At 46.4% G+C, this 14,979-nt stretch overlaps 2 protein-coding genes across 2 annotated transcripts in view; both read right to left on the minus strand.

The window, feature by feature from the left end:
• The window catches only part of mcf2a (MCF.2 cell line derived transforming sequence a), a 41,640-nt gene extending 29,915 nt beyond the window's left edge, over positions 1–11,725 (minus strand). Inside the window, exons 1-2 of the mRNA XM_088989796.1 lie at positions 11,574–11,725; positions 11,396–11,512 (exon numbers count right to left, since the gene is read on the minus strand). Coding sequence (XP_088845922.1) covers positions 11,396–11,512; positions 11,574–11,616 — 160 coding nt within the window. The 5' untranslated portion in view covers positions 11,617–11,725. The remainder of the gene's footprint in view (positions 1–11,395; positions 11,513–11,573) is intronic.
• On the minus strand, positions 9,107–10,696 carry LOC148901782 (uncharacterized). Its single transcript, XM_088991244.1, has one exon. The coding sequence runs from the start codon at positions 10,442–10,444 to the stop codon at positions 9,107–9,109; it is 1,338 nt and encodes a 445-aa protein (XP_088847370.1). The 5' UTR covers positions 10,445–10,696.
• Positions 11,726–14,979: the final 3,254 nt, after the last annotated feature.

Raw genomic sequence — 14,979 nt, forward strand, 5'->3', positions numbered from 1 at the left:
TGGAAGCTCTGGGAGGGAGTCAAGGACAGATGTGTCTGAAGGGTTTACTTGGTTGAGCAGGGAGTCAAAGTGCTCTGCCCAGCGCTCAAGTATTAGCTGTTTGTCCTTCAGTAGTACGCGTTTTCCATGTCTGCTCTTGTTCCTTCAGGTAGTGTTATCCCTCAGTGTGGACTACCTTTCTGCTTAAGTCACCATCCGACTACATTTGTCCAGCCTGAATGACATCCCGTTGTCACTGCTGTAGATCCTGGTTGTGAGATCAAGGGCTTGTCCCTTTCGCTCTTGTCATACAGCTTTAATGTCATCCATGTTGTGGCGGTAACTGCTGTGCTCCATTTCTGGGGCGGTATCCATGGCTTGTCTTGGCAATTGTTTGGCTGAGGGGGTTCAGTTGGCTCAAGTGTGGTTTTCTACATCCTCATCGTGTTTGCAATGAAGGCATTCAGGGTCCTGTTGACCTTACCAACTCCAAGCATTCATGTGTGTGGCATCGAGTCCTATGCTTTTGTAAGTCCATCAAGGCGGTTGGACAGGGTGCATGTCGGGACCTGTCGTCTTGTGCGACTGTCCTTTCAACCAGCATGTGATGTTATCTCTACCAATGCAACTCGTGCTTTGCTCATGTATTGATCCATGTGTCCACTTCTTTTCCGCCGCAATGATGCCTGACATGTGCTTCGATGTTTCGAGAGACAGGTTATTGGCCTATCGTTGGCAGGAGCTGCACCCTTTGAGGAATCCTTCATGATCAGGATTGTTGACCCTTGTTAGCCATCCTGGGTGAGCCCCATCCTTGGTAACTCTGAGTCGGCATGTCATTTGATTTATTGGTCTCTGATCAATTGTATGCGGTAGGCATTAGCGTGAAGGGTATGCCCAAGGTCCACCAGGATGATGATTTGTGCTCATTTTCTTGCCCAAGGGGATTCAAACCTTTTCTCCCGTAATGCCAAACTCCATGGAGCTATCCAGCCTTTCTATACTTACAGTAAAGTCTCGTTATATCGATATCGGATATATCGATAGTCCCGCCTGTATCGATACTATTTCTATGCACGCGCGGAGAAATGTTAAATGCAAACAGGGTCGGATGTATCGATAGGGCAGGTTATCTCGATATTTTTTCGGACTCCCTTGAATATCGATATAACGAGACTTTACTGTATGATCAGTATATATATATGGGTTTATATATATTTCGTACTACGTGTATGTATATGCCTTGGTATGTATATATACGTGTGTGTGTGTCCGGTGTGTGTGGACGTGTTTATGTATATATATATAGATCTTCCCCATGACAAGGGGTGAAAATGAAACGCTGAAAGGGCCTATTTTAGGATGACTACAGATGTAATGTACTCTCCTGACCCACTTAAAACGATGCTTTAAACCGGTACTTCCTGTGAGAACAAGGGCTGACGGATTCATCTATCAGCACTGACTTCCTGTCATTTAAACCATCCAGATTTGTACTTGTATTATGGTGTAAGTGTAATATTGTTATTAGTATTATTATTGAGGTTAGGGGCTATCCATCCATTTTCTCCCCGCGTATCCTCACAGGTCAGGGTGTGCTGGAGTCATCCCACCTTTCTTCGTGCTGTAGGCAGTCTACAGCTTGCAAAGGTGCAGTTTTTCCATGTGGGAGGAAACCAGAGCACCCGAAAAAAAAACCGCACAGATTTGCAAAGACCGCACATGTTGCTGGCGGCACCTCGACCTTGAACTTTGGCACCAGCCGATTATTTTGTACATTTTTTCAACATCTTGGTAACACAATATTGGAATTGCAAAGATTGTCATTTTTATACCTCTAGTGGGTGATCTCAGTTTACACACACACACACCGCACACACACACACACACGCACACACGTAAAAAGGCAAAGGACCATTAATTAAACAATGAGATGAGCTTGTCAAGGTAATCCTATTAGACTCGGGGGGGAGGTGAGAGTCCGCATGAAATTCAAACTTCATGGTTCAGTGCTGCCTGCCTTCCTTACTTACTTTGGTGAGCAACTAAATTGCATAAATAAAAACTTAAAAAATATGTAGTATACCCGCTTCCACTGTTGAAAGACAGAGCAGGCTGATTTAACGTGTATACTGACAGTTTTCAGATCGATGGTACACATTCTGGAAACATTTCAAGTGTTTACAGCTTTTTTGTTCTCATATAAACCGAGTGATCGCTTTAGTTACATCATCAGCACCGTACCAACAAGCACCGTGCGTTAGACAACAACACGCTTGAGTGGAAAAGGAGCATTCTTATGTTTATATAGGCGCATTTTTCAAATTACTGTGGCCAGCTGGTATGCGTCTGCCAGGCAAATTATTTGAAAGGAAAATTAGAAAACCATCTGTAACAGCTTCAAACCGGTTACCTAATCTCTTTAAACGCCAGACAAGTGGAACATGAGCACAATTTCCACGGTTATGATTGAGGAAAACAAATACATCATATTTACTCTATATTCGAACCCCCCCCCTTGAATACTTCAACTTGAATAAAACTACTTTTTACTTTTAGTCACATCATATTTTGTATTTTAAATGTTCTCACCATATTACTTATTTTAAAGTCAGACTAGTATAACTTGACTAGAATATTGGACATGTGGTGGAAAGAGACAGATCATTTGGGAAAGTGAATGCAGGAAATTAAGAAGAAAAAAAAACAGAAACAGTAACTTATTCCAAGTAATTAATTTGAGGTAAAAGAAACTGCATTGTAATATCTTGGTGACATTGGTAGTCACTACTGTCGTGTTGTCAAATAAGGCACACGTGAGTCCAGCTGTGCGTTAACGTGGGTAACTCTTTATTTAGCCTCCAATGCTGTGCTTCTTCCCAGTCACTCCCCCTGCTGGTCCTTGGCGCCTCCTGCTGACGTCATCGCCCAGCGCCACTGATCTTGTCAACAATCACACCACATCTCCCCTTTCTAGAATCATTGGATAGACTACCAATGATTCAACAGACCTTGAGGATTATTCTGCCTCGTGGTTGAAAGGTCTGCTCGTCCCTCAGACTGTGACAAGGGATCGCATAGGAAAAACAAACATATTTGAGACAATCCATTTGAGAACAATAACTTGATGGTCCATCATAACTGATCCTCCTCTATGCTCTGTAATGGGCTGAACATTGTATGTACAAACAGAACAGCATGTACAAGTACATCTCAATATTCGGAATACACCCACCCCCGTTTTTTTTTTTTTTTTTTTTTTTTTTTTTTTTTTTTTTTTTTAACGAACAACCCTGCAAGCAGAGCCTGAAAGTAGGGGGAAAATGGGTGAAAAAAAAGAAAATCACAAGTCCAACCTGGTTGGTTTCACCACGACTCTCCCAAACCTGGTCTTGGTAGTAGGAGTGGGTGGTGGTTCTGGAAGATTGTGCTGTAGTGGTCCCGCTGATGGACTTTCTGGATCGCTTCCCGAAGACTGCTCCGCTGCATCACAGCCACTCTGCTCAGGCGAGGACCTCATTGGGATGAGATGACGCCGGTTTCGTCTGATGGTCCCGTGAGGTCCCTCTACCAGATATGATCGTGGGGAAGCATGTCTTTCGATGATGGCTCCTTCCGCTCCTTGGTCCTTAATCCACACACACTGTCCCGGGTTGAGTCTGACGAGGTTCTGTGCACGATGTCGCGTGTTGTAGCGTTGTGCATCTTTTGTCCTCTTCTCATCTTCCTTCTGGATGATGGCTTCTCGGTCGGGGATGGCTGGGTTAAGCAGGACAGGAAGGATGGGAACCCTCGTGCGGAGTCTCCTCCCCATTAGAAGCTGAGCGGGGCTGTACCCGTTTTCAAGAGGGGTAGCCCTGTACGCAAGCAAGGCCAGATAGGGGTCATCTGCTTTTTTCAAGAGGCTTTTGATCGTTTGAACTGCACGTTCTGCCTCGGCATTGCCTTGAGGGTATCGTGGGCTACTTGTAATGTGGCGGAACCCATACGACTCCGCAAACTCTGTGAAGACTGTTCCGGAGAACTGAGGCCCTCCATCCGAAACCAAAAGGTCCGGGATCCCATGGCGTGCATATATTGATTTGAGGTGGCGGATTACCTCGTTCGATTTTGTGGAGGCCAACAGAGCTATTTCCACATACCTTGACATGTAGTCTACAACCAGCAAGTAGGTCTTGTTTCCGAGCATGAACAAATCTGCTCCTAGCTTTTCCCATGGTCTTCCTGGGTACGGTGATGGAATCATTGGCTCTCTGTGGTTCAGTCTCTCCTTGCAGCATGTTCGGCAGTTGAGAACCAACTCGTTCAGCTGTTGGCTTAGCCCAGGCCACCACACCGCCCGCCGCGCTCGTTCTCTACACTTTACCACGCCCTGGTGACCTTCATGCAGTTTAACGAGAACATCATTTCTCATGGTTGAAGGTATGACAATTCTCTGTCCCTTCAGTAGGATTCCGTCGTGGACTGTGAGGAATGCCTGCTCTGCTCTGTACAGCCTGAGTGCCGGTTCATTGGGGCCTTGTTCAGGCCAGCCTTCTTTGCACAACTGCATCACACGTGCACACACGCTGTCCCTCTGCAGCTGCTCTCTCAGCCTTTCGAGGTAATTGGTGGTTGCCGGGAGGTTCTCCATCACCATGTCGATGTAGATGTTCGTATCTTCGAGCAATTCTTTGTCATCTGGTGTCGCCTCCTTCTCCACTGGAGCTCGAGACAGTGTGTCAGCTGTCAACAGGCTTTTTCCTGGGACGTGAGAGATGGAGTAAGAGTAGCGCATGAGTCGCATTCTGAAGCGTTGTATCCGTGGAGGTAATGTATCCAGGGCTTGGGACCCCAGGAGACTCAGGAGAGGTTTGTGGTCCGTCTCCATCAAGAAATGCTTCCCGATGAGAAAGTTACGAAACCTCTCGCAGGCCCAGGTCAGCCCCAGAGCCTCCTTCTCCACTTGAGCATATCTCTGCTCCGTAGATGTGAGCGAGCGTGACACGTAAGCTATTGGTCTCCATTCTTCCTCCCACTTTTGGAGAAGAACTCCGCCCAACCCGTACGACGACGCATCTGCAGAGACTTTACTTTCTCTGTTGGGATCAAACATGGCCAGCACCGGTGTGGACGTCAGCGCGTCTTTTAAATCTTGAAAGGCTCGTGCCTGGTCGACGCCCCACACCCAGCAGTTCCGTTTGGACAGGAGGTCTCGGAGAGGCTTGTCTCGATCTGCCAACCCCGGCACAAACCTCCCCAGTTGGTTCATCATTCCGAGAAAACTTCTCAACTCTGTTAGATTTGTTGGTTCCGGCATCATCCTTACTGCCTCAGTTTTAGCTGGGTCTGGCCTGATGCCGCTGTCTGAGATCACATGGCCTAGAAATGTCACCTCTGACTTTGACAGTTCACATTTTTCCACATTGAGAGTGATGCCTGCCTCCTGGATTTTCTCCAAGGTAGCATGCAGGCGGGCATCGTGCTCCTCCTGCGTCCTGCCCCATATGAGCACATCATCCATGAGGCAAACAACACCGTCCAGCCCTTCTGTAACCTCTGTTACCATTCTGTTTTGAAAGTGTTCAGGGGCGGAGGCTATCCCAAAAGGTAGCCTCTTGAAATAATAGCGTCCAAATGGCGTGATGAAAGTTGTAAGCTTTGCGGAATTAGGTGTTAGGGGTATTTGCCAGAACCCCATTTTTGCATCCAGCTTACTAAAAACCCTGGCTCCAGCCAGCATGCCGAGTGTTTCCTCCACTGATGGCAGGATATACTTTTCTCTGCAGACTGACTCGTTGAGTTTGGTGAGGTCGACACAGATTCGTACAGCACCTGATTTCTTGGGCACTACCACGATGCCAGCGCACCAGTCTGTTGGCTGCTCGATTCTTTTTATTACTCCGAGTCGTTCCATGCGGGATAGCTCTTTCTTGACTTTGTCCATTAATGGCAATGGAATCCTCCTTGGTGTTTTTAAAGAGAAAGGTTCAGACCCTGGTTTCAGTTTGATGTTGTACGGCTGCCGCATCTTTCCGAGTCCAGTGCATATTTTTGGGTAGTTGTCTTTTAATGACTGCATAGTGACGCTGCCTAGGCGTGCGACGAGCCCCAGCCTGCAGCTCACAGATCTCCCCAGCAAGGCAGTATGCACATGACGACTGATGTAAACATCCTCCATCACCTCCTTCTCACCTTTTCTCAGCGGCAGCTTGGCGACGCCCACAACCTCAAGAGGGCTGCTCCCTGGTCCCAGGAGTCGTTTTGTTGCCTTTTTGAGTTTAGGGAGATTGTTTTGATACGTGACCTTGAATGCTTTGTATGGCAGAACAGTGACGTCGGCGCCAGTATCGATTTTAAACATCACACTGCGCTGATTTATGTCGATCTTGACCATCCACGGATCACGGTCTGTCACAACACTGCCAAGGAGAACTGCTTCCTCCCCCTCGTCTTCCTCATCTCCTGTAATTTCATGCGTCGATTTGAATTTACATACGCGCTGAAAATGTCCCTTCCGCCCGCAAGCATGACATTTCACCTCATGGGCCGGACAATCAAATTTTGGATGAGAAGGAGAGCTGCCGCATTTCTGGCACACTGACTGTGCCCCCCTTTCCTTCCTAAAGTGAGTACTGTGGGGCTTGTTTGTCTGGCTATTGGCATAGTTGGGTGAGTTTTTAGCCGTCTTTAATTTGCTTTTGAACACCCTGTCAACAGATTCGGCGCCACTTGCCTCTGAGTTGGTGTCCCCCCGCAGATAAGGCTGTTGCCTCTTCACCTCCTCACTTTGCCGTGCTATTCTTATGGCTTTTTCAAGGGTCAGATCCGCATCCAACTGCAATCGTTCGGACAATCCCTTGTCCCGTAGTCCGACTACAATTCTGTCTCTGATCAGTTCATTGCGTAGCGTCCCATAGCTACAATGCTCTGCCAGGGCATACAGTGCAGTGACAAACGAATCCACACTCTCCCCTTCCTTTTGATAGCGCATGTTGAATATTGCACGCTCAAAGATGACATTTTTCTTCACAACGAAGAAGTCTTGGAGTCCCCTCCGCACTTCTTGATTCCAGTGGCAAGAGTGAAGACTCGCCCCAAAAGACGACCTTAACAGGTGAGTGCGGTTGCAAGGGGCTGCCGGTACTGGACTTCTGTCATATAAACCATCCAGATTTGTACTTGTATTATTATTATTATTATTATTATTATTATTATTTATTATATTATTATTATCTATCCATCCATTTTCTGACCCGCCTATCCTCACAAGGGTCAGCGGATGTGCTGGAGCCTATCCCACCTTTCTTCGTGCTCTAGGCAGTCTACAACCTGAAAGGTGAAATGTTTTCGGAATGTGGGAGGAAACCAGAGCACCCGGAAAAAAAAACGCACAGACATGCAAAGACCGCACATGGAGGCTGGCGGCAGAATCGAACCATGAACTTTAGCACCAGCCCTATTATTTTGTACATTTTTTCAAAATCTTGATAACACAATATTGGAATTGCAAAGATTGTCATTTTTATACCTCTCTCTGGGTGATCTCAGTTTACACACACACACACGCACACACACACACACACGCACACACGTAAAAAGGCAAAGGACCATTAATTAAACAATGAGATGAGCTTGTCAAGGTAATCCTATTAGACTCGGGGGGGAGGTGAGAGTCCGCATGAAATTCAAACTTCATGGTTCAGTGCTGCCTGCCTTCCTTACTTACTTTGGTGAGCAACTAAATTGCATAAATAAAAACTTAAAAAATATGTAGTATACCCGCTTCCACTGTTGAAAGACAGAGCAGGCTGATTTAACGTGTATACTGACAGTTTTCAGATCGATGGTACACATTCTGGAAACATTTCAAGTGTTTACAGCTTTTTTGTTCTCATATAAACCGAGTGATCGCTTTAGTTACATCATCAGCACCGTACCAACAAGCACCGTGCGTTAGACAACAACACGCTTGAGTGGAAAAGGAGCATTCTTATTTATATAGGCGCATTTTTCAAATTACTGTGGCCAGCTGGTATGCGTCTGCCAGGCAAATTATTTGAAAGGAAAATTAGAAAACCATCTGTAACAGCTTCAAACCGGTTACCTAATCTCTTTAAACGCCAGACAAGTGGAACATGAGCACAATTTCCACGGTTATGATTGAGGAAAACAAATACATCATATTTACTCTATATTCGAACCCCCCCTTGAATACTTCAACTTGAATAAAACTACTTTTTACTTTTAGTCACATCATATTTTGTATTTTAAATGTTCTCACCATATTACTTATTTTAAAGTCAGACTAGTATAACTTGACTAGAATATTGGACATGTGGTGGAAAGAGACAGATCATTTGGGAAAGTGAATGCAGGAAATTAAGAAGAAAAAAAAACAGAAACAGTAACTTATTCCAAGTAATTAATTTGAGGTAAAAGAAACTGCATTGTAATATCTTGGTGACATTGGTAGTCACTACCAATATCACCAAGCAACTGTAACAGAGCATCTTTCATGAAGTAAATGTACAAGAGTAATTAAAACCTAAGAAACACAAGCTAACAAGATTACTAGGACATCAAAACTTGTTTTGTATTTGGTAAAAGGCACCTTAAAATATCTATACAGAGAACTAACTAAAGCAACAATAAAAACAAAAAAGATGCCACCTGCTGGTCCTTTGGCGCCTCAAGCTTTTATTGATTTCTTGCAAAGCGTTTTTTAAATCAATTTTATTGCACTCTATGTTCGCTTTTTTTCACTGTGTTTACTTGTTCAATCAGGAAAGCACACCAGTTTTCACCCTATGCTGACATATAAAGCAACCTGGCCTTACGAGAACTACCTGAACTTGATTCAACAGGTTACTCTTGAGGCATTATTACGCGGTGCCTACGTGAGTTAACTCCTTTTTGAAATGAGCTTACCTGTGACTCGGTCAACTGTGGACACAGACCATGCCTGACAGTTTGAGGGTGTGCACACTAGTGAAAAACAAACATATTCTGAGACTTTTTTTTTTTCTCAGGTTATTTTTTAACTCAAATGAGATGACCGCTCCTAATAAAGGTCCATCATAACGTTTGAAACTATCCGAATGGCATTATTTCTGTAAATATTGAAAACCTGGCATTTGAACAGGATTCATATTTTTGGGTAGTTGTCTTTTAATGACTGCATAGTGACGCTGCCTAGGCGTGCGACGAGCCCCAGCCTGCAGCTCACAGATCTCCCCAGCAAGGCAGTATGCACATGACGACTGATGTAAACATCCTCCATCACCTCCTTCTCACCTTTTCTCAGCGGCAGCTTGGCGACGCCCACAACCTCAAGAGGGCTGCTCCCTGGTCCCAGGAGTCGTTTTGTTGCCTTTTTGAGTTTAGGGAGATTGTTTTGATACGTGACCTTGAATGCTTTGTATGGCAGAACAGTGACGTCGGCGCCAGTATCGATTTTAAACATCACACTGCGCTGATTTATGTCGATCTTGACCATCCACGGATCACGGTCTGTCACAACACTGCCAAGGAGAACTGCTTCCTCCCCCTCGTCTTCCTCATCTCCTGTAATTTCATGCGTCGATTTGAATTTACATACGCGCTGAAAATGTCCCTTCCGCCCGCAAGCATGACATTTCACCTCATGGGCCGGACAATCAAATTTTGGATGAGAAGGAGAGCTGCCGCATTTCTGGCACACTGACTGTGCCCCCCTTTCCTTCCTAAAGTGAGTACTGTGGGGCTTGTTTGTCTGGCTATTGGCATAGTTGGGTGAGTTTTTAGCCGTCTTTAATTTGCTTTTGAACACCCTGTCAACAGATTCGGCGCCACTTGCCTCTGAGTTGGTGTCCCCCCGCAGATAAGGCTGTTGCCTCTTCACCTCCTCACTTTGCCGTGCTATTCTTATGGCTTTTTCAAGGGTCAGATCCGCATCCAACTGCAATCGTTCGGACAATCCCTTGTCCCGTAGTCCGACTACAATTCTGTCTCTGATCAGTTCATTGCGTAGCGTCCCATAGCTACAATGCTCTGCCAGGGCATACAGTGCAGTGACAAACGAATCCACACTCTCCCCTTCCTTTTGATAGCGCATGTTGAATATTGCACGCTCAAAGATGACATTTTTCTTCACAACGAAGAAGTCTTGGAGTCCCCTCCGCACTTCTTGATACGTGCACCGTTGAACCTCCGTCAGATTCAACCCGCGTAAAATATCATCAGCCTCGTCACCCATGCAGTAAATAAGTGTGTTTACTTGATTTTCTTCAGAACTCGCTTTAAGGTTACTTGCCAGGCGAAATCTTTCAAATCTCCTGATCCATTTTTCCCACTCCTGCGGTTTTGAGAAGTCAAAGGGTTCTGGCGGCTGGATGTTGAACGTGGCGCACGGCCCCGCGGTGACGACTGGTCCCGCAGCCTGCTGTGCACCTCGCGCCATGGCTCCATTAGCCCGTGCCGATGTTCCATCCTCTACGTCGCTCATGTTGCCTTTTTCTCTCCGCCGCGTTTCCAAAATATCCTCTTCGCGCACACCACGTCAACTACAGGACTTCTGACACCATGTCGTGTTGTCAAATAAGGCACACGTGAGTCCAGCTGTGCGTTAACGTGGGTAACTCTTTATTTAGCCTCCAATGCTGTGCTTCTTCCCAGTCACTCCCCCTGCTGGTCCTTGGCGCCTCCTGCTGACGTCATCGCCCAGCGCCACTGATCTTGTCAACAATCACACCACAACTACCAATAATATCACCAAGCAACTGTAACAGAGCATCTTTCATGAAGTAAATGTACAAGAGTAATTAAAACCTAAGAAACACAAGCTAACAAGATTACTAGGACATCAAAACTTGTTTTGTATTTGGTAAAAGGCACCTTAAAATATCTATACAGAGACCTAACTAAAGCAACAATAAAAACAAAAAAGATGCCACCTTGGTTTTTTTCTCCTCAAGCTTTTATTGATTTCTTGCAAAGCGTTTTTTAAAATCAATTTTATTGCACTCTATGTTCTCTTTTTTTCCTGTGTTTACTTTTTAATCAGGGAAAGCACACCGTTTTCACCCTATGCTGACATATAAAGCAACCTGGCCTTACGAGAACACCTGAACTTGATTTGCGGTTACTCTGAGGCATTTTACACGGTGTTACGTGAGTTAACTCCTTTTTGAAATGAGCTTACCTGTGACTGGTCAACTGTGGACACAGCCATGCCTACAGTTTGAGGGTGTGCACACTTGTGCAACAACATTTCTGAACTTTTTTTTTTCTCAGGTTATTTTTTAACTCAAATGAGATGACAGCTCCTAATAAAGGTGATAAAACATTTGAAACTATCCGAATGGCATTTTTTCTTAAATATTGAAAACCTGGCATTTGAACAGGATTTTGTCGACTTTGGCAAACCCCCCATGGCGTTTGCGTTGGCTGTACTTACGCTGTAGTGTGTTTTCCAGCTTGGACCGGGCCTGCAAGAGGAAGCCGTCGCCCTCCATCTCCTCCCGAGACTCGGTCATCGACTCCTCCTGCATTGAGGCCCATTCGCCCACAAAACCTGATGGCAGATGGGTCGTGTAATCCAGAGCCTTTCACATCCTTGTCCCCGTTCTACTTACACGGCTGGCGCGTGTAAGTGAGCATCCCCCCGCCGAGCTTCATTCAGGCTGCCGCAACTTGCTGACCTTGAGTTACATGAAAGCAAACATTCAGTCAGCTGTTTGGTCACTCACAACAAACATGATTCCTTCCGGCCGACCACTGCTGTTTGTGGCGCTGCTGCCCCTCCTCGAGCTTGCCTCTCTCTCTCTCTCTCTCTCTCTCTCTCTCTCTCTCTCTCTCTCTCTCTCTCTCTCTCTCTCTCTCTCTCTCTCTCTCTCTCTCTCTCTCTCTCTCTCTCTCTCTCTCTCTCTCTCTCTCTCTCTCTCTCTCTCTCTCTCTCTCTCTCTCTCTCTCTCTCTCTCTCTCTCTCTCTCTCTCTCTCTCTCTCTCTCTCTCTCTCTCTCTCTCTCTCTCTCTCTCTCTCTCTCTCTCTCTCTCTCTCTCTCTCTCTCTCTCTCTCTCTCTCTCTCTCTCTCTCTCTCTCTCTCTCTCTCTCTCTCCAGAGAGCCAAATCCTCCCTGTAATTCAGGCTATGGCTCCGAAAGCATGACAGTGGGCAGGATTGTTTAACTGTGAGTGATGTCGTCGTCGCAGACATAAAGCAGCTGTGGAAGAGAGAGCTTTTGTGAGAGAGCATGACAAGTCCCTACACACACACTTAGCCAGCAACTTGGTGCACAGCATTCACATCCAAAGGAGAACAAACGTGTCGTTGTGAACATAGTGACACACACGGAGTCTTTTCTTAGATCAAGTCGAGGGCTGCGAGGACGACGACATGATGGATGCTGACACACTTCCTGTGTTGGGGTCCAGATAATGACTGGGGTGCCTGATGCAAGTTTGTAGCAATTATCTTTGAACATATACAACGAGGCTTTATTTAGTAACAAATCTTTGATGGAACTTCACAGGGTAACTCACAATAGCAATTTGAATCATTCCTAGGTATTGCAAAAAAAAATATCTGTCATCTGTGTAGATTCTCAAACATTCTACAAAGGTTACGTCGAGGAATGTGGCCTACTCTTTTAGGGAATGTGTCTTTGTTTTCAAGAGACGAAACGTGCGACCCACGACGACAGAAATGCGCAGGCGATATCTGCCGAGGTCGTGGAGGACAGGGGGACTGCTTCCGGCCTACTAGTAGTCCGATCGACCATACAGAAGAGATGTGTGCAACCCTGCGGAGGAGGGAGGGGCCCGACCAGATCCACATGGACGTGGTCAAACCTCCTGGCCGGAATTGTTTCCAGGTTTGCCCGGGTGTGCCTGTGGACTTTGGCGTGCTGACATGCCACGCAAGCAGCTGCCCACTTCCTGACGTCCTTTCGTAACCCAGGCCAGACACACTTCGCCCCAAGTAGTTTGACTGATGGCCGGACGCCAGGGTGTGAGAGGCAATGAAAAGAATCAAAAATTTGCCAATGCCACTCCTGCGGAACCACGGGACGAGTGCGACCCGTAGACACATCGCACCCCTTCACACAGTTCCAGCTCCTCAAGTTTCAGGGCCGCACCTGCTGCCTTGAGTTCGTGGATGTCCGGATCCTCAGATTGGGCGGTGGCCATCTCTGAAAAATCCACCCCGAGATGGACTGGACACACGATTGCGCGTGACAAGCAATCGGCCACAGGGTTACATTTGCCGGCCACGTGCTGAATGTATGTCGTGAATTCCGTTGCTGTCGGGCTGACCACGGTTCAGTCACCTTCGAACGAACCACGGTGTTGCCAGAAGCACTCGATCCGCTTCTTCAGCCAAACCTTGATAGTCGCCGTTAAGCACGTTGAGTTAGCTAGCACGTTGAGTTAGCTAGCACGGCGCGCGCTGAGGCTGGTAGCTGACGGAGGAATATATGGGGGAAAAGGAATCTGGCATCATCCAAACTTAAAAGCGACAGCATATTGTCCATGAGATCCACTGCTGTTCCGTCGCCGAGTCCGGGAAGGGAAAGAAGCCTGTCTGCTCTCTCAGAGGCCGATAACGTGAAACGTCTGAGCAGCAGGTGTTTGAGCGCCGCGTATTTCTCGCTCTGTGGAAGCGCGCGTAAGAGCGGCAGCACACGACGCGTAGTCTGCTCGTTGAGAGACGCCACCACCAGGTAATATTTTGGCTCATCCGCCGTGATGCCGCGTAGGTGGAAAAGCGCTTCCACATGCTGGAACCACGAAACCGGTTCGCTGTGCCAGAACTCGGGCAACTTCGTGGCGTGGGCAGAAGCTGCGAGTTGGGGCGCCGGTCGTGGCGACATGGCCGTTGAAGACATCTTCGTCTGTTGCCATGAACATTGACCAGTGTAGCCGTTGAGGAAAGAGCACACACGACTGAATGTGGAGACGTGTTTATTCCAATGGCTAACAAGTGGATCTCTCTCAAACAGAAGATGCAGTGAAATATATGTAGCATAAACCCGCCCCCTCCCGTGCACCTGCTGGGTGAGATGCCTGGTCCTAGTGCCCGCAACAGTACCTGTATTGTGGTCATAATAGGGACTCTCCCTACCAAATCCAGAGACTTAACATGTATGTGATGTGTGATTTCAATCAAATGCCAGAATGTATTATATAAAATAACTATGTGATAATACACACCATTAATATGAATGGTTTTCTGTTCCTCATGATTGGTAAAAATCCAGCCAAACTGTCGGAATGAAAGTCAACCTGCCGGGTCCAGATGCTGCTAGTGAGCCTGCACACTGCTCATTAGCTTGCACGCTTGCTTTCTAATGTAGCAAGGAGTGTGTCAAAGTGCCAGTGACATTCGACTGTTTCAGCGATGGTATTGTTTCATTGCAATTTAAAATCACGAATCCTTTGGTCCATTCAACCTGTACAATACTCTGCATATTTTTTTCTTTTTGCCATTTTATTCAAAAGGAGGCGTTTACCTGTTTCGACAGCAATGTCCAACAGATCAATCGCATCTAATCGGAATTGTTCTTTCAGCCAACTTTAGCCCAACCAGGAAATTAGCAGCAAAAAAGCGAGGATCATTTATTTTATCTGCACGCCAGATACAATCATCAAACGATATGGCTCGAGAACCGACGGTTCTCGAGTCCTCATGTAGTGTATTTCTCGGTGCTATCTTGTCATCGTCTAATACTTTTAAATGGGGTAAGTCGTCAGAAAAAGCGCATGTCGCCAGGCAGGGCAAGTTGTGAGTTTGCCCCAGGCCCAGAGCATTTATGTTCTCAGCCAGGAAGTGTCAGATGCTCACGGCATTGTGAGCATGTGTTGTCATGATGAAGCTGTCACAACTCTCATGTCTTCTCTCGCACTGACCGTTATGACATTTCTTGTAAGACTAAAACCCGCATTTGACAGTTGATATACTGTGTCATATTTTTGATGGCTTACTTTTGTCCAATTCATGTCAAATGAATCATTTCAAAGTGGCTTCTGCGGCATTTAAAA

This window comes from Hippocampus bargibanti, linkage group LG02 (assembly GCF_051943395.1).
Source record: "Hippocampus bargibanti isolate YZ-2025 linkage group LG02, ASM5194339v1, whole genome shotgun sequence".
In the NCBI taxonomy this organism is placed as follows: domain Eukaryota; kingdom Metazoa; phylum Chordata; class Actinopteri; order Syngnathiformes; family Syngnathidae; genus Hippocampus; species Hippocampus bargibanti.